The sequence below is a fragment of the Vombatus ursinus genome, unplaced genomic scaffold (genome assembly GCF_900497805.2).
Source record: "Vombatus ursinus unplaced genomic scaffold, bare-nosed wombat genome assembly UNPS02006874.1, whole genome shotgun sequence".
NCBI classification, from domain to species: Eukaryota; Metazoa; Chordata; class Mammalia; order Diprotodontia; family Vombatidae; genus Vombatus; species Vombatus ursinus.
The window spans coordinates 8,520,892-8,539,977 of NW_020946652.1; the positions used below are offsets into that span (position 1 = coordinate 8,520,892).

General features: G+C 51.5%; 2 protein-coding genes across 5 annotated transcripts in view; one reads left to right on the forward strand and one right to left on the reverse strand.

Moving 5' to 3' along the window:
- SPATA22 (spermatogenesis associated 22) lies at window positions 1-13,861 on the reverse strand. Of its 2 annotated transcripts, none has more exons than XM_027848788.1 (8): window positions 13,748-13,861; window positions 12,761-12,868; window positions 7,983-8,043; window positions 7,787-7,867; window positions 4,348-4,612; window positions 3,613-3,742; window positions 1,896-1,993; window positions 1-332 (listed from the first exon to the last, which is right to left on the reverse strand). In XM_027848788.1, exons 1-8 carry the CDS (start codon window positions 13,788-13,790, stop codon window positions 105-107), a joined length of 1,014 nt encoding a protein of 337 aa, XP_027704589.1. In that variant the 5' UTR covers window positions 13,791-13,861; the 3' UTR covers window positions 1-104. The 2 variants fall into 2 exon arrangements, with proteins under 2 accessions (XP_027704589.1, XP_027704590.1); XM_027848789.1 differs by having other exon boundaries at window positions 1-373.
- A 108-nt stretch (window positions 13,862-13,969) lies between these two features.
- ASPA (aspartoacylase) overlaps window positions 13,970-19,086 on the forward strand; it is a 22,554-nt gene continuing 17,437 nt past the window's right edge. For 2 of the 3 annotated variants that reach the window (XM_027848785.1, XM_027848786.1), the window contains exon 1: window positions 13,970-14,332. In XM_027848785.1, the coding sequence (XP_027704586.1) occupies window positions 14,210-14,332 (123 nt within the window). In that variant the 5' untranslated portion in view covers window positions 13,970-14,209. Of the gene's footprint in view, window positions 14,333-18,547; window positions 18,844-19,086 lie in introns of all 3 variants that reach the window. The other variant, XM_027848787.1, reaches the window with a different exon arrangement.

Genomic DNA, 19,086 nt, shown 5'->3' on the forward strand with positions numbered 1-19,086 from the left:
TGCTGAAGTTAAACTCACTTTATTTACAAAAGATGGTACAGTTGTAAACAGGCTAACCTGGCCCAACACTACCTATGTAATAAATAACAGAAACCGTGAAAAATTCAACATTCAAGTAACTCAGCAGCGCTTACTAAAGGTATGCCTGGAGGTGTCGCTGCCTCACAGAAGGCCGGCTTGTTCACATCTCGCTCATGGCGCTGGCGTAATAGGACAGCTTGGCGTCCGCGGTTCTGACAAACTCCTGGAACGTTCTTTGCTCGGAAGCAGATGCAGGCCTGACGGACACACACTGGAGGAGGCCCCTCTTTGGGTCGTAGCTGCCCACACACCTATGGATGTGGCCTCTTATCAGCCTGGGAAGCTCGCGGTCCTAGCAGTAAAGCAGTGTTACAAATGGAGTCTGGTCTTCCCAACAAATCCTAAACCAGTCATCTCACAAGGTCAGTGGTTTGGAGCTGGAAGGAATCTCAGAGGCCGTCCCGCCCAACCCCCTCATTCTACAGATGAGGAAACTGAGGCGCACAGAGGTTATGGGACTCACGCAGGTGCACACAGTGATAGAAGGTGGATTTCAGCTCGTCTTCCTGACTCCAAGCTCAGCTCTCTATGTGCTACATCAACTTTGCATGTGATGGGGAGCACTGGCCTCGATAATTAAAAGCTCTAGCTTGTCTACATCTCTGGTCAGGCTTGGGGCTGTAAGAAAGCGGTGGGTGATTTTCCCTACTGACACGATCCCCAGCCCTCTGACCTCTGCTCTGCTCAGGCCACATTTGGAAGGCGGGGTTCCTTTATGGTGCCCCCTTCTAGGAAGGAGATGGACAATCTGGAGAGAGGAAGATGATCACAACACGACGGGCCAGGCAGAGAGAAAACAGGAGGGGCCCCAGAGGCCGAAGAAAGGAGGAGGCAGCATGGGGCCCTGGGGGAAGTGCTGGTATGGAGTCCCAGGTGCCCACCTGGGCTGCCACCCTCATCCTGACAGTCACTGCCTGTGGGACTTTAAACCTGCAGGGCCTCAGTTTCCTCCTCTGTAGAATGAGGTCGCTTCTGGCTCTCAATCTATGCTGCCATGACCCCGGACAATTAACAGACGCTCCCTCTAAGGACAGTTCGAGGCACTCCAAAGTGGAATCCCCTCACCCTCCCCCAAGACCACTGCTGGAGGCTTCTGAGCCATTGCCACTTGTCGGGCTGTGGGGAGCAGGTCTGGATGGAAACACGTTCTCAGGGAGGTCCCCTCCAACTCTGACTCAAGTCAGCAAAAGTGGGGCTTATTTTTTTTAAAGGTTATTTCTCGGGGCAGCTAGGTGGCACAGTGGATAGAGCACCAGCTCTGGAGCCAGGGGGACCTGAGTTGAAATCTGACCTCAGACATTCAACACTTATTAGCTGTGTGACCCTGGGCAAGTCACTTAACCCCACTGCCTTGGAAAAAAAAAAAGGTTATTCGTCAAGAAGAGAAAACGAGCACGTCTGCAGGACATTGCACAGACCAGAATATGAGCACAGGAGGGAACCATGGCTTCTTCATCTGCTCAATGAGAGGCCTGGCCCGGCACCTGGGCAGGATCAAGCTCCAGGAGGAATCCAGCCTCCCAGGCCGCCCCTCCAGCAGGAATGATCTCAGCCCCAGGGTCCTCCTGAGCTGCAGTGCTTTCTCTTAAGCAAAAATGCTGCCTTAATAATGTCGTCTAATGAGCGGACGTGTGTTTTTTAAACTGGTTCTTTCCAACTATGAGATTATGTGATTCCATTAATAAAAATCTGCAAGAAAAACATTTGATTTTTTTCATCTTTGGACTTATTTGCAAACAAATCTGGATTGTTGGAGGAAGGCTTTCGCCTGCTTTTTGGCTGGCCCCTTAAGAAAATGTTGAACAAATACTTACGATTTCATAAAACGCACATGGCACGGTGCTCTTTCCGTCTCTCAGGAGAAAGGTCTTGGCACCGTGTGCACCTGATGTAACAGCTGAGTCAAGAGTGCCTGCCACCCGGGAGGAAAGAACCACATGACTGCCCACACAAGCCACAGGCACCTTGGGCTTTGGCCACACTGGGGTTTGCGGACTTCCCACCACCTCCTCTGGACAGCCATCTCAGAGAAGCCTGGTAATGGCCTTTTAAAGGCCTCCAGATGCTTGGCCCATCTCTTTGTCTCAGTATGTCAGCTGAGAAGACGCCCAGGAACCAGTCACAGGGCCCAGGCCAACACATGCTCTGCCAGCAATCTGCAGAAGGCCGAGGGCCAGAGCAGAGGCCAGCCTAGTGGCGCTCCCTCGGCCCTTCCCGGTGAGCCCCTGAGCCGGGGGACGGCTTTCCTGGAGCATTTCTGGCCTACAAAAGTCTTGGAGAGGGAGCACGTGGCCCCTAACCCTGAGTGAATGAGCTCAGGCTGCAGTCCCCGGCCAGGCCTGCCCAAAGTACCGGGCTGCAGAACTGGCCGCCACTGGACTGGGGGCTGACAGCTCCCTGGGCGAGGCTCTGGAAAAGAGCTGACTCCCAAGGAAAGATGGGACTTGGGAGCGCACAGGCCAGCAAGGCCCATGTACATCGCCTCCCTGGTGCCCACGCGCGTTCACACTGGGCTTCCGGGAATGGCCAGCAGTTACTTAATCTGTCCACGGCTCCAACTGACACTCTCCACCTTCCCATTTTTCCAAGGGTTACCAGACCTCGCCAAATTCCCCTCTTGCTGAGAAAGGGTGCCGTGGAAGAGTTGTGGTGATTAGACTCTGCCTGGGCTGATTCCCCACCTCGAGCCCTCCAACGAGGCCTCTAACGAGGCCACGTCAGGGCACGGAGCTGACTGCCAAGAGGATGCCACAAGGTCTGGCCCAGCCGGGGACAGGAGCCTGGGGTGGGCGGCCTGTGTCTGCCTGCCTAGGTCTGGAGAGCCCCAGCTCAGCTCCGCTCCAAGGGAAGAACACTGAGGCCCCAGAAGCCCCTGCAAGCCACCACCTAAGTCGCAGACGGATCCTCGGATGCCCCAAGGACAGCTAGGTCCCCATCAGTGTGACTAATGAGCCACCTTCCCAAGCGACAGCATCCTTTGAACTCAGGCTGCATGCTTCCACTGGGCTGGAACCAAGGACCCCATTTCACAGATCTAGGGCTCGGTGAGTTCTTCTGCCCTGAAGGATCCTCTGTCCCACAAGGACGAAGGAGGTCATTAAGTCAACTAGAGAGCTCTCTTTTAGATTAGGACTCCAGTTCACGCCAGCAGGTTTAACATTCAGCATTCTTCTGACAGAACACAAGCTCGTTCACAACAGGGACTGGTGCACTTCTTCGGGTTTTGTACCCTCAGAGCCTAGCCCAGTATGTGGCACACAGAGCGCTTCCCACATCAGTCCTCCCTTCCCCCATCAGTCCTCCCTTCCCCCTCCCTGCCTTCCTCCATTCCCTCCACCCTTTTTTCCTTCCTCTTCCTCCCTTCTTCTCTATCCCTCCATCCCTTCCTCCCTCTTCCCCCTCTATTTATTCTGCCCTTCCCCCCTACCTTCCCTCTTGTTCCTCCCTCCTTTCCTTTTTCCTCCCTTCCTTCTCTCTGACCCAGATCGCCTTTTCCTCGCCCCTCCCCCTCCACTTCCCCCACACACCCACCTAACACTTCAAAGAGCAGTGGCCAGTGGGGCAGGCGCTCCTTCCAGAGCTTCATACTTTCGATGACGGCCGGCAGAATTCTAAGAGAAGTGTCGTCTTCCTTCAGCATGAGCTGGCACCCTGGCACTTCCTAACAGAAGGGAAAAAGGGGATTGCCCTCATTTGTGGCATGCCCAGAGATCCCTCTAGTCCCTGCCACCTGCCAGGTCAGGCCCAGCAGCTGCCTTCCCTGCCAGCCTCCTCTGGGCTGAGAAAGGCCCTGGCTTGGGAGGTCTCCTAGTCAGCAGGTCGAGGAGAACCTGAAGAAGTGGACCCCACTAAGTGGAGAGTGAATGACCAGCAATCTTGGGAATTACGGGGAGCGCCCCATCACGAGCCAGGAGCAGTCTCGCTCAAAAGTGCCCATGTTCTCGCCAGCTGGAGGGGTCCCCAGTGACCTGGGGAGACCGTGGGCCCTGACGTGCGCGAGAGCCCCTGGGCTCGGGCAGCTGAGTTCAGCAAATAAGATGCGTCCCCAGAAGCTGGTACCAAGGGCAGCCACCTTTTTTATCTTATGTTGGCTATCTGTTTCTATCAAATGAAATGTCTCTCAGAGCATCCAGCAAAACTGAAAACATGACGAAGATGTCGCCGCCATTGTTAACATGGAGCCGACTCCGTTTTCAGACAGTCAGTCAGGCAGCCAGGCTCTGGCTCAGGAGTGGGGCTGCAGAGAAGGCAAAACCTAGAATTTACCTTAATGCCTTTTTCCTCTGGAGTGTTCCCAAAGCTTCTTCTCTTAAGTTGACCCGGTTGAGAATTGCATCTCGCCACATGCGATGAGCTGCCGCCGCTCCCCAGCCCTCGGGCACCTGCCGCCTGAGGATGGCCCCACCGTCTCTGATTTGTTTCCAAAGTCGCCAGACCAGCACCGGGGCCACTGCTGGCCACCGAACACGAGCTTTTCCTTGGAGGTGCAAACTCATTTCTGTCCCAAGCCTTTGTACTCTCTTCTCTATGGCTAGAATATCATGAGACAATTTTGAAATTGGTTTCTAAAAAGGTCTTCTCTGATTTTCAAAAACTACAGTAAAAGATCTCGGCTCACCCCCCCCCCCAAGCCTCCAGGTGCGTCCCTTCGTGCCCTGGAGGAGCTGAAGGATGATGCCCATGTCAGAAGCGTTGGGATAAAGAGGCAGCGGCTTCCTCAGCCTCCCCATCAAGACCAGCTCTGGGCATCCGGAGAACACAAGGTCGCACTTCCTGCTTCCAGGATCTTGACCCCATTTGGAGCCCAGGCCACATTTCTGGGGCCCTTTTGTACACGGCTGGCTCCTTATGTGGGCTGAAATACAAGCAAACACTGGGCACTCCGGCAAATCTAACATTACAGGATTTTCCCCACTGGGGTAAAACGATAATGACTCACTACCCGGCTAACGCAGGCCTGCCCGAGGCCTACGAACACGTGATTACAGAGGCTCCAAAGTGCGCCAGTGGAGAAGGGAGTGACCAGACGGGGTGAGGGCGCGTGGGCAGTAGCCAAAGGGCCTTGGCCGCAAACCTTCGGGAGGGGAGGGAGGAGACCGCATTAGAGTACAGACGAGCTACTTCAGGTTCCAGTGAGAGTTATGCTGTGGGAAATGGAGAGCGGAGATGAGGGACGGGAGTAGGCCACGTAAGTGCAAGGACATAATGCTGTCATTCTGCAGACTGACCAGTCACTAAACCTGATTATGCATTTTTTCATCACTTTCAGTATATTTTCAAGAAAATAGGCAAAATCCTAAAAGCAGACAATATCTGAAATACCACAAAAGATAACAACATTGTTGGAAATGACTACAAAATGCTTCCTCTGTTGAATCAGCTTGATTACTCAGTCGTGCAGGGGGCATTGAGCTCGGCCTCAGAAATTCTGTTTGCCTCCCAGCTCCTGCCAGGGGACGCCCCTTAAGCTTACTGCTTCTTCAACCCTCCCTGTTAGGGAGGCAATGACGGCAGAAACAAATACTCACAAGCAGAAAGCTCTCTATTTACCTGGATCCTGGAGTATAGGGACGAAGCCTCGGGTAAGAGGAGACTCTCCCTGACTCCTGCCCCATTCGTCTGTTGATGGTGGGACAGGGATGGCACCTGCACTCACCGCCAGCCTGCCACTGCTGAAGGGATACTCCTCTGCCCTAGACAGCCACCACGGTCCTGACTACAGCACCGCCTGCCCCCTTCTTCAGCATCATCACTCATGGAGAGAACGGGCTCCAGAGCAGGCCCGCATCCTGGAGGTCCCCGTCTGCTGCCTACAAATGTGCCTGGAGGCCCCGTTGTCCCTCACCAACCAACTCCACTGGTTTCCTATCGTCTCCAAGACCAAATTCAGACTCTCAGTTTTGTTTTGTTTTCTCTGGGGGGGTGTTTGCTTTTAAAGTCATACACAACCAGGCCCCAGCTACCTTTCCAGCCTCGCTGGACACCGCTCCTCCTCCAGCACTCCGCAGCCAGCTACGTCGGCCTTCTCTTTTCTCCTCATTCACCATAATCCATTTCCCATCTCCACACCTTTGCACCGGTTATGCCCCCATACCGTGAATGCCGCTCCCTCCTTCTAAATGCCTCATAAGAAGACCCTCTCTTCCGTTAAGATACAGCTCAGCACCCCCATCGCCACGCCCAGGGCCTTCCCTCCCAAATTCTATCTCCTTTGTACAAACTCGTATTAACTTTGTCTCAGTGCTGCCCATACTGTTCCATGTACTCACTGTCTCCCTCAACAAGGAGACCGCCTCATCCTTTGTATCCGTACCCCAGCACAGATCTTGGGGCCTGCCCAGCACACGACGGTGGCTTGCTAAACACTTGTGGGCTGACCGATCCTTCCAAGACCTACAGGTGACCTCCACCCTCTCAAGCTGTTGTTCTGCCTCTTCTCTTTTCGCAGCCAAACTCCTAGAAAACAACTTCAACACCAGGGAGGGCAAGAGAAGCAGAGGGGGGCCTCCAGTGTCCCCAGTGATCCCTGGGGGACACAGACAGACTTAGAAAGCCACATGCTAGAATTACTGACGCTCTGCTGTCTGCTTCTATACAGTGCTATGCCTTGGTGATGGGGCCATCACCAAGAGGAATGCAAACGGCCTCTTCTCAGCTATGCTCCTCTGGACCCTGCTGGCCACCTGCACAATGCCACGGGCTACCCCGCTCCCTCTGGGCTTGCCTGGACCACCATCCCCTGGTCTGTCTCGGGCCTCTCCTCCTCTCTCAAGCCCTTCTCCCTGGCTGTTCCACTCGCTCCTTGAGTTCTAGCATTATTGGGTTCTACACAGGTAGACAGACTCCCAGATCTAACCTTCCCAAGTTCCAGTCTGACCTCACTGGCTACCCGCTGGACATTCCAGGGCCTACTCACTCTCAAACAGTGCTATCCTCTCTCTCCCAATGTACTTTACCCTGGTGCTTACTCAGCTTCCCAATCTCCTGACTTACGCAGAGCCCCAGCGCCCTTCTGCTCCCCAGTTCACAGTCTCAGAGACCTCCCTCATGCCCTCTCAGCCCACCCCACATAAGGCCAAGTCTGCCCCCTCAACATCCATCTCCTCCTCTCTGCTCACCTGGCCACTGCCCCACGTTCACCTGGATAATTGTAATAGACTCCTATTCCTCTAATGGGTTTTCTAATTTCCAGCTCTGATCACATTATTCCCTTACTCAAAACTCTTCAGTGAGTCCTGATGGCCTCCAGGAGGATGCACAAACTCCTTGGGCGGGCCCTGAAAGCCCCCTCTCTCAGCTGCCTGCCTGCCATATCATGACTTCCCTTCACTGGTACTTATTGTTATCAATCTCACTCCCAGCTGTTCCCCGACCATCTCTGGACATATCCTCTGGCTGGCTCACCTTCCTCACCTCCACCTCCTACGTCCCTGGTTTCCCCAGGGGCCAGGGCTCTTTCTCCTGGAGGGCAGGGGCATTTTTGACTTGGTAGCTCTGGCACCTTGCACAGTGCCCGGCATACAGCAGGGACTTAATAAATGCCGGCTGAACAATTCCTATTAATAATGCACTTTACGTTACAAAGCACTTCCCTCCAAACAAGCCCGTGATTATCCTCACTTTTCAGATGAGGAGACTGAAATTCAGCTGGGTGAAGTGATTCACACATAGTCCTACAGCCAATGAGACCTACAATTGTACTCACCTCCAACTACTCCAATTGTGACCTCGTGCCATGTCCAGTTGGTCTCGGTTAAACCCACTCTCTTGTGTAGGCGACGGTTGCCTTTCAAAGAAACATTTCTAAATGTTGACATTAAGTAGTAATGATCTCGATACAAATTCAGAAATGTAAGAGAAATGGATATGAAATTCATCAGCAAACGCCAAAAGCCAATTACCCGGCTTTCATCATCTTCTTCGGCGGCGGCACCTCGGGCTTCATCATTTCCCAGACGAAATCTGTAAACCAGGGAGACAGATCAGCAAGCGTTCAAAGGAGGCAAGATGCTCCCAAGGCAGGTTCATTTCTCCCTGCCCCACCCAGCCCATGAACTAATACTGTGGCTTACTGTCCTCTCCCAGCAGCATCCAAACCCCTGCCTTGGGAAGCCCAGGAGGAAACCATTGTACTTCCCCTTCCCTTGCTTCTACTGGAAGGAAAGCAGGACCTTCGCTCTTTGTGAAACAAGGGGCTGTAGGACTGGAAGGCACCCCAGAAGTCCACTCCTTCATTTTACAGACCAGGAAACTGAGGCAGGGGGAGGGGGCTGTTGTAGGGGCCTGCTCATGATCCCTCAGGCAACGAGCCCTGCACAAGGCGGTGTGTGTGTGAAGGAAGACGACGATTACTGATAACTGAGGAAACCATCCAAGCCACGCTATTTATTAGTGAAACAGGGCTAATAAACAGGTCAACGGCCTTCCGGGTCAGTCCAAAGACCCTGAATACAAAGTGAGATAGATTTTTATGTATTAAAAACAAATTAATCAAAACTTAATTAAAAAAAAACAATTAAGTAAGATACAAAATTAGGTAATCTGATTTCTAACTGGAGGAAGGACTTCCAAGTTGGGAGGGGGAGAGTAAACACGTGCAATTCCCTGAAATCAGACACTCCCCACAAGTGTCTGTATTCAATCAAAGGAACAAAGACAACGATTGGTGATCAGTATGGGGCCAGTTTTCAGGTAAAACATATAGGCTGCTTGAGATGTGGAACTGAGAAAATTCCCGGCATCAGTTTTCAGATCTGACCTGGCTTCTGGTCAGCATAACCCAGGTCCTTGGTTAAGGGTCTCTAAGCAGCAGGTAGAGGGAGTCCAGCTTCCCAGCCACACAGGGCTAGGTTCAAACAATACAATAAAATTTTCTCTCAATTCCCATAATTGAATAAAGTTTTCTCACAGGACAGACATTGGACTAGACCCATAGTTGAATAGAAAGGGACCACAGCTAGCTCCAGAATTGAGTCCCAAGATGAAGTCAGTGGGGTTCGCCAAAACTTCTCAATTCCTGCTTCCCTTCTCTTTCCTAAGACAAGGAAGGACAAAACAGAAGGATCAGCCCTCTTTCTGACAATCCTCTGATGAGTAAAGCCAAGCAGGTAAGGCTTAAAACAGGAGCTGTGCTGGCCCGAGGAGTTTTCCCCTGTCATGACAGACATCCAGCATGGAGTCCAACCAGGAGAGAGACTGCCTAGAGATGGGAAGCCCTCCAGGTGCTCTGGTCAAGCTCGAATGCCAAAGAACCTCGGCGGTAAGACTGCTGATACCTAACAATCCCCAACAAATGAAAATGTGTAGACTGCGGCCTACAGATGGACAGGCAGCCCGCTGAGCCGGCCCGTAGCTGCCTATCTCTTACCCAGGAAGAACAGCCAGACCAGAAGCTGGGAGCAGGAACGAAGACTGGCCTGCATTTGGGAACCGCGCACCTTCTGGACGGCTCCAAGCTTCTCTGTGAAACACTGACCCGTCTTTGTAATGGCCATATTCTTTGGTGTGATTTCCACACGACTCCAATCCCCAGGGAAACAGAATGGTGGGTCACAGAAGCGCACCAGAGAGCTGTGTGGTGTATATCAGGAGGCGGCAGCAGCAGCACACCACTTCAGCAAACTCCAGCGGCACAACTGGAAACTGCAGCAGGCCAGGCATGTCGCAAAGCATCGATTCCAGACGGATGGCCCCGGGCTCTCCCGGCACCAACATGATGTCCAACGGAAGCCCCCTCACTCAAACCCTGGGTGGACTGGCCCTCGGGAGAGAACGTTTGGGAGAACCTGGACAACAACTCCCGAAGTCCAGAAAGCGCAGATGGGTGGCCAGCGTCACTGTCGTCCACGCGGGCTTGATTACGCCCGCTCTGGGCCACCTCCAAGCGCTGCCTCTCCCCGATCCAGAACTCTGAAATTCCTCTGACCCCCATTTCCTCTCTTTCCATCTTTCCCTGGGTCTCACCCTCCCCAACCTCTGCTTCGTGGTCAGTGCAGTCCTGAGGCATGCTCCTCTTCTCTGTCTTCCTGGTCCATCCTCCCTGCTCTGGCCTGACTTAAGTCCATTCTCCAGCTTGACTGCTACTGGCCATGATTAACCCACTCGACACACAGCCCTGAATCCTTGAATCTCTCGCTTCCATCATCCCCCACCATCTTTTTTTTTTTTCAGTCTGTCAACAAGTATTTTTAAAAACATTTTGTTTTTCCTCCAATTACATGTAAAAACAATTTTAACATTTGTTGTATTTTTTTTCAAGTTTTGAGTTCCAAATTCTATCCCTTCCTCCCCTCTCCCCTCCCTCAGAGGGCAAGCAATTTGACATAGGTTACACATGCGCAATCATGTAAAACATTTCCATATTAGTCATTTTGTGCAAAAAGACTCAAACAAAAAAAAAAGAAAGAAGTGAAAAATAGTATGTTACAGTCTGTATTCAGACAGTATCAGTTCCTTCTCTGGAGACATGTAGCCTGCTTCATCCTGAGTCCTTTAGGACCATCTTAGATCACCGCATTGCTGAAAATAGCTAAGTCATTCACAGCATCCTTATTCCTTGTACAACGTGGCTGCTGTGTGTACAATGTTCTCCTGGTTCTGCTCACTACACTTTGCATCAGTCCATACAAGTCTTTCCTGTATGTCATTTCTTATAGTACAATAATATTCCATTACAATCATATACTTGTTCAGCCATTACCCAACTGATGGCGTCAACCATTACTGAGTTCATCCTAAGAAAGACAAACAAAATTAGGCTACATGTGCGTGTTTATTTCTCTCAAAGCTGGCGGATGGGCATCCCCTCAATTTCCAATTCTTTGCTACCACAAAAACAGCTGCTATAAATATTTTTGTACAAATAGGTCCTTTCCCCTTTTTCTTGATCTCTTTGGGATACAGACCTAACAGCAATATTGCTGGATCAGAGGGATATAGGTCATGTATGTGCAATCATGTATAATATACTTCTGTATTAGTCATGTTATGAAAGAAGAAACTGGCCAAAAGAAAAGAACCATGAAAAAAATTAAGTGAAAATCATCTGCTTTGGTCTACATTCAGACTCTATCCGTTCTTTCTCTGGATGTGGATAGCGTTTTCCATAACGAGTCTTTTGTAATTATCTTGAATCGTTGTATTGCTGAGAAGAGATCAGTCATTCACAATTGTTCACCATATGATACTGTTACTGTGTACAACAATTTCCTGGTTCTGCTCACTTCACTTCGCATCAGCTCATGTAAACCTTCCTAGGTTTTTCAGAAATCTGCCTGCTCATCATTTCTCTTTCATTCACTTCTTAACACTGTACAATTTGGCTTCCAATGTTGCCACTCAGCTGAACCTGTCCTCCCTGAGGCCCTCAACAATCTCTGCACTAGGTCTATTCTCAGTCCTCATCCTCCCAAGCCTCTCTCGAAGCACTTGAGAAAAGACTGGTATCTTCTTTTTTCACCCCACCCCTCCCTCCAAGTCAAGTCAATTGCCCAGTCTTATCAACTATACCTCCCCAACCTAACTCTATCCTTAACCCTAACCTGATCTTTTTCTACCCTCATGGGACCACCCTGGTTCATCATCAAGATGGCAGGAACAGTCAATGAAGTAGCGCTTATTAGGAAATAATTGATATCAGGATTCCATATCAATTTTTACATCATACTGGGTTTAATATTGCTGTCTTCCTCTGATTCAAAGTCTCCAACACTCTAGCACAGTAACGGTGGACCTGAATTTGAATCTTGTCTCTATTGATTTCTGCAGGTCACCTCAGGCGTGTCAGCTACCTTTTCCGGGCCTCGTTTTCCTCATTTGTAAGAGGTTAGATTAGAGTCTCTCTACAGTCATGTACAGCTCTGAAAATGATGAAATATTCGTCCATTACATTCAACCTAAAAATGTATATAAACTTGAATTTCCATTCATAGAATCACAGAACCAAGGAATCAAGAAGGACCCTAAGTATCAAGTCATCAAGTCTAACCTTTCCTAGTGGAGAAATCCCCACTGCCCTCACTAATTGTCACATAGGCCCTTCTAGAATACTTCCTGTAATAGAGAAGTCAGAACCTCAAGAAGCAGGCAGTTTCACTGCTGGTCAGCTATAAAGACCAAATTCTTTCTGAATTCAAGAACAACCTTCATGCTGTGAAATTCTGAGAACTCAAGCTGTGTAATACTAGGAATGGTGACTAAGTAATATGCTGTGCCTCTTCATGAATATGCAAATGAAAACAAAAGAAAACTATTCTGAAGGCCCGTAGATGGGAAGCATGACGATAAACCCTGGACTGAGCAGTGCCTAATACAGGCATAAAAAAGAGACATTTATTTGTACTGCTCATTCTCCTGAGACCACTTAAAAACCAATAGCTTTCAAACATGCCGAGCAGAGATTCTAGCAGGAACAAGAAAGTGATCTTCGCAGAGTGAAGTTACTATCTAATTAGAACAAACACGATTAGAGGCTGCCCCTGGAAACACGGCCATTCAAACTCCTGGTCTGGAATGTCAAGAAAGAGGGGAGTAATCTCAGTATCTGAGGACGGGAAAGAACAAAAAAGGAGGGAAAGAAAAAAAAAACAAGATAAATTACAACAAAGTTGCAATCAGTTTATACCAGAGCTGCTCCTGGTCTCTGATTTCCCACCTTCCAGACTCATCCCGATTTCCTTACCTGTTGGCAGAGGCGGAAAATCCTGAGTCTCAGAGGCGGCACCTGGGCTGGATGTGAAGGGCTGCCGGGCCCTTTTTTTCTGATTGAACAGTGGTACTGGCAAACAGCCTGCAGGGAACAGAACACTAACAATGAACAAGTCACATCTCATGGGCGTACAACGTCTGGGTATCTAGCTCTAGCTGTTTATGTTGTTTCATGCTTATAAGCTTAAGATTCCCAAATCGCATCGTTTTGTCTCTGGAAAACCCCTTCATTGCCCCATCTTCCTTTTATATGAATTTTGCTTTTGTTTTAGAAGAATGATTGCCCATCTTCTGACTCCTCCAGCCCTACCAAGTTTCACCTTCTCTGTGCACGATTAAATCCCTACTATGTGCCAGGCACTGAGCTGAGTGCTGGTGCTAGAAAGGAAAGCAAAACCTATCCCTGCTTTCCAAAGCCCTTCGAGGTCAATGGGGGAGACAACGTGCAAACAATCGTATCTGAACAAACCACAGCCCGATGAGTTGGAAATAATCAATGGGGGGCCTGGGAAAGGCTTCTCTGAGGTGACATTTCAGCTCTGAGTTGAAGGCAGCCAGTAAAGGTAGGAGGCAGAAATGAGAACGGGGAGCACTGGGGGGAGGGGAGGGGGATTACAGCAGAGAAAATGCTGGGGGGGGAGTGGACTGGCACGGAAGGGAGCCACGGGCCCGGGGGCGAATTGCCCCGGGCTCCTCTGCCAGCTTGGGTCCCAGAGGCTTCTCAGAGCGCACGCGCAAAGGCCAGGCCCAGAGGTTGCCCACAGCGCACGCGCATAGATCAAGACCAGAGGTTGCCGAGGGCGCACGCGCAGAGATAGGGCCCAAAGCCCGCCCGCGGCGCACGCGCAGAGGGCGGCCTCTGCATGGAGCTGGCCTAGGGGCGGGACGTCGAGGCCTCCGGCCCCAGGAGGCGAGGCGAGGCGAGGCTAGAAAGGCGGGGCAGGGCGCACATGCGCCATACCTGCGGTCAGGCGGGCCATGCTGCCTGGCACGCTCTTCTTCATGGCGGCGGCCGAGCTCTCCCTGCCCTCGGCTCCACTACCGGCCCCTCTGGGACACGCGCCCTCCCTGACGGACCGCCTCGCCGGACTGACAGGCGTTACTGACTGGGAGGCGCATGCGCAGTGACCGCGCGCCCTGCCCTCCGTAGTTTCTCCCGGCTAGCCCCGCCCCTCTCCTTTCTCTCCCAAGCCAAGCCCCACCTGTCACTCAAGAGGCCCCGCCTCGTCTCCGCTCTGCTCCCTCCCCAGGCCACTGAAAAGCCCGCCCAGAAGATGGAGCCTGCCCGTAAGAAGCCTCCGATCGAAAGAGGGAGATAATCAAGCCAAGGTAACTAGGAGCAACAGAGGGCGCCACCACCCGGGACATGAGGACGGCCTGCCAGGCACTGGGTACAGCCTGGGCAAAGGCCTAGAGGCCGGAGATGGAATGCCAGTCTGCCCTCCAGGGTCAGCGGAAGAAGGGAGAGGAGGTGAAAACAGCCTGGAGACCCCCAGGGGCCCTGACAGACAGTTCTGTGAGCTGGTGGTGTCCCCAAAAATGCCAGGTGAGCAGAGCCTGGCCTCTTACTAGCCGTGTGACCTCAGCAAAGTGATCAGGTCCCACTGTGTCATCCCCCCACTCAGTACACAGCGGTGACTCACTGTCCCCTCCAGGAGCACCCACCAGAAGCTCAGCTTGGCATTCAGAGTCCTTCATCAGCTGCCCCTCCTCCCTTTGCAGACTTTGCCCTCCCCATCACTTCTCACCAGCCCTGGCCTCCTGGCTGTTCCACCAGCCGGACCCTCCTCTCCTCTCTGGCCGTCCCCCAGGCCTGGAGTGCTCTCCCTCCTCGTCCCTGCCCACCAGCTTCCCCTAAGTCCCAACTAAAATTTCACTTTCTACAGTAAGGCTTCCCTCTGCCAACGTTCTCCTGTCCAGCGCTTGCTCAAAAATGCTTGTCCACATGTTGTCCCCTCCGTAGAGTGTGAGCTCCTCGAGGGCAGGGGCTAGCTCTTGCTTTTTTGCATCCCCAGCGCTCAGCGCCGTGCCTGGCATGCAGGAGCCACTTAATTGTTGCTCATTTTTGGACTGAGATGGGAAGGATGTGTTCAGATTTTGATGCGATGTAAAAGCTAAAGGCATCAATAAAACGTGTTTACATTTAAACTTTTCAATAGGAGGCTGTTTGCCGCCTGAGTTCTCCAAGACAACCGTCTTCAGAGAACAGTGGGGTCCCTCCTCACAGCTGACCCTGCAATGGCTCAGAAAGACTGCCTTGAATCCCAGAGTGCTTCAGAAGGAGGCTTCCAAGGAGGGTGGGTGGGAACTGGGCAGAGGCACAGGGGGTGGCAGGGGCCCCATCATTCCCATGCTCTCAGTAAGTCAGGTGGATGTGTCTGTCTTCACACAAGAATTCACTTCAAAAGAAAGGAAAAGAAGGTATTCCTCCCTATCCCTCCTCTTTCCCTGTCCCCAAGCTCCTGCCAAGGGCTAATAATACAGGTGGCTGGGATTGAGGCTGGAGAGGGACCTTCCTGGTCATCCTCACCCTGATGACAAGCTCGGTGCTCTTCCAAAGGAAGAACTGAGGGTCTGACCAGCCCCAACACTGGGTTTTCCAGGGAAACTCATGGAGCTCTGAGACCCAGGGCTATTTGGTCATTTCTTTTAAAGTAGCCAAGAAACCAGCTCTTTGGCCAAAGAGCTGGGGCATGCCCAGTGTGGCCAGTTACCTTTCCTCCTGGCCTGGACATGAGATGGGGGGCAAGGGGATGACACAGAGCTGGGGCTGACCAGGAATGAATGAGTGATCTTGAGTAACCTCAGACTTCTGGATCTAGAGTCAAAAGGGACCTTAGGTACCACTGAATTCAACTCCCTTATTTTACCAGAGGAGAAATTGGAACTCAGAGATGTGACATCAGTTAGTTGATCAACATTTATGAAACACCTACTATGTACCAGGCATTGTGCTAATCGCTAGGGATGCAAAAAGAGGCAAAAGACAGTCCCTGCCCTCAAAGAGCTTACAATCTAATGGGGGAGAGAACATGAAAACAAATGTATCTGAACAAGCTACATACAGGATAAATAAAAAATAATTAACAGAGGGAAGGTACTGAAATTAAGAGGAGTTGGTGAAGGCTTCCTGTTGAAAGTGGAATTTTAGTTGAGGCTTGAAGGAAGCCAGGGAGGTCAGTAGTCAGAGTGGAGAAAGGAGAGCCTTCCAGACAGGGGGACAACTGAGAGAATGCCTCTAGCTGAGAGAGAGAGGGTCACATTCATGGAGCAGCCAGGAGGCTGAGGTCACTGGATGGAAGAGTACGTGTGGGGGAGTCAAGTGAAAGAAGACTGAGAAGGTAAGAAGGGGCAGGTCATGAAGGGCTTTGAATGCCAAATAGAGGATTTTATACATGATACTGAAGGAAATAGGAAGCCACTGGAGTTTATTGGGTAAGGGGAGGTGGGGGTGGTGTATGACATGATCAGACTTGCTGTTTAGGAAAATCACTCTAGTGGCTGAATGGAGGATGGACTGGAGTCAGGGGGAGACTTGGGGCAGGCAGCCTTGCGCCCCTCCCCACCCACCAAGGTGGGGCCAGTGTCAGAGGAGAGAAGGGGGCTGTTGGAGAGATGCTGCAGAGGTGAAATGGACAAGAGATGCTGCAGAGATGAAACTGAGGAGAGATGTTAGAGGTGAATTCAACCAGAGATGTTGCAGAGATGAAATTGAGGAGAGATGCTGCAGAGGTGAAATGGACCAGAGAGGCTGGAGGGGTGAAATGGACCAGAGAGGCTGCAGGGGTGAAATGGACCAGAGAGGCTGCAGGGGTGAAATGGACCAGAGAGGCTGCAGGGGTGAAATGGACCAGAACTGCTGCAGAGATGAAATCGACAGGCCTTGGCACCATATTGGATCGGGGTGGGGGACAGGGAGAGTAAGGAGCCCAGGATGACTCCTAGCCCTCTACAGTAATAGGAAAGGTGGGAGAAGGCAGGGTTTGGGGAAAAGTTAATGAGATCAAGTTTAGATATGTTGAGTTTGAGAGGTCTAGCCATCCAGTTGGAGATGTAAGCCTTGAGGCCTGCAGAGAAATCAGGGCAGGAAAAGTGGATTTGAGAATCCTCAGCATGGAGATGGTCATTGAATCCCCGAACAAAGCAGGATAGCAGGAGCATATGCAGTTGCCCATGCCCGGGGATCCTCACCTGTGCTCTCCCTTAGAGCTCTGTGCTCAGGTGTGGCCATGGTCTTTGCCTAGGGTTCAGTGTTTCTCTCTCTCTCTCTCTCTCTCTCTCTTTTAGTGAGGCAATTGGGGTTAAGTGACTTGCCCAGAGTCACACAGTTAGTGAATGTTATGTGTCTGAGGTCAGATTTGAACTAAGTCCTCCTGACTCCAGGGCCAGTGCTCTATCCACTGTGCCACCTAGCTGCCCCAGGTTCAGCGTTCTTACAGCAGGTTGTTTCCTCTGCATCAACTCCTACAAGTCTTCCATCAAATCCTCTGGCTTTTCTAAAAAGCAGGGCCCTGGGAAACAGGGAGTTAACCTCTTTGGGAAGTAAGTTTGGTCCAAGGGCATGAAAGACCTCCCTTTCCAGTCCTTAGCCCATGTTTGGAAATGTGTTCTGGGAAAACAAACTCTGTCCGTGTTATAATAGGTAAGCAGAGACCAGCCTGTGGAAATCCGTTACACCTTGCTCCCCGAGAGGGAACCTCAATCCAAGTGGGCTTGGGGTGTCTCAGCCAGCTGAGACCGGAGCAAAGGACCCTGCCAAGCAGCCTGCGCCTGTGCCGATGAGGGTCCCAGACCTCACTGCTTCAGGAAGGAGGCCGGCTGTCAGTACCAGTCATGTTTGGTACCAACCTCTGTAAGGCTGGACGCCCTCCCGCTTAGCTGAGGTGTTCAATGTAAGGGGCACAGGGCTAGACACTTCCTCTCAGAATGCAAATACATTTGGGGTGTAGGTAACTATTTCGTCTGTCCCGGAGCTGTGTTAAGAGGCAGAAAGAAAAGAATCGTCAGAAGAAACATTGTTTCTGTGCCAGTTGGGTTGGGGGCGGGGGGAAGTCTATATAACCGTAGTCCGAGCAACTGCTCGTTGTCTCCAAGGGCAGAGTGTGTGTGGCACGGACAAGCCTGGCTGACCAAAGTGGCCGGTGCTCTCTGTGCATGTTTGCTTGAGGCTCAGGGGATGTACTCATCCCTGTAAGACCTGAGACTGAATCTCACCTTCCAATGAGGTCTCCTGCCGATGGCCATCTGCCTTGTCTGAGGAGTCGTTGTGGTCCAGGGAGAAAGCAGGAAGATCCGAGTTCAAATCCTACTTTCGATTCTTACTACCTGTGTGACCCTGGGCAAGTCAATAATCCAGTGAGTGCCAACTACACACTGGGCCCTGTGCTGAGGATGCAGAGACAAAAGCAGAACAGCCACTGGCCTCATGGATCTTACCAAAACTGGACCTATGTTCTCTGGCACCACTGAGAACTCTCATGTGGAATCAGGCCCTTCCCTGAAACTTAAAGCCTCTCCTACAGGACTGAGAAGTGAAGTCCCACAGCCAGGTTGGACAGAGGGTCCAAGGGTCCAGGACCCCAAAATACTTCTACTGGTGGCCAAGAGATCAGAAAAGGCCTCAATTTCCTCATCTGTAAAATGGGGTTGGACCTGCTTTCTAATGTGGCTGTGCTGAAAAAGTGAGATGGCAGATGTCGAGCCTTTTGCAACCCTCACCCCCGAGCTGAAGTATGAGCTTGTCACCATGATGTCTCCTCAGGGTGGACACATCTGGCTCAGGAGTGACCTCCCGGAGGAGCCCTTCTGATGGTGTGAAGAAGGAAGCTTGAGAGCCAGGGCCTCAGACACCGACGACTTCCCCGCAGTCTGCCTCCACTTTCTCATCTGTGGAATGGGGAGAAGAGCACACTCTGCCCAGGGTGAAAAGTTATCCATGGAGAGCACCTGGGAATCCTGGAAGCACTTCATAAACGTTCTCTTCCTTTGTTATTATCCAGTCAGAGGATGTGAGTTCAAGTCCTTGCTGGGTCACCAACTCTGTGTGTGGGACCTCAGGTAATCTGCTGCAGCCCGCTGGGCCTCAGTTTCCATGTTTATTAAATGAGGGGTGGAGCCAGACTCGACCAGAACCAGGTTGCTAGGCTGCAGACTGGCTTAGAAAGCCCCCAATTCCCATTACGTCATCTTTCATTTGTACTTCTGTTGAACATTTCCCCAGTACCTTTTCATCTGTGAACCTCACGGTCTCCATTGTGTGTGTGTGTGTGTGTGTGTGTGTGTGTGTGTGTGTGTGTGTGT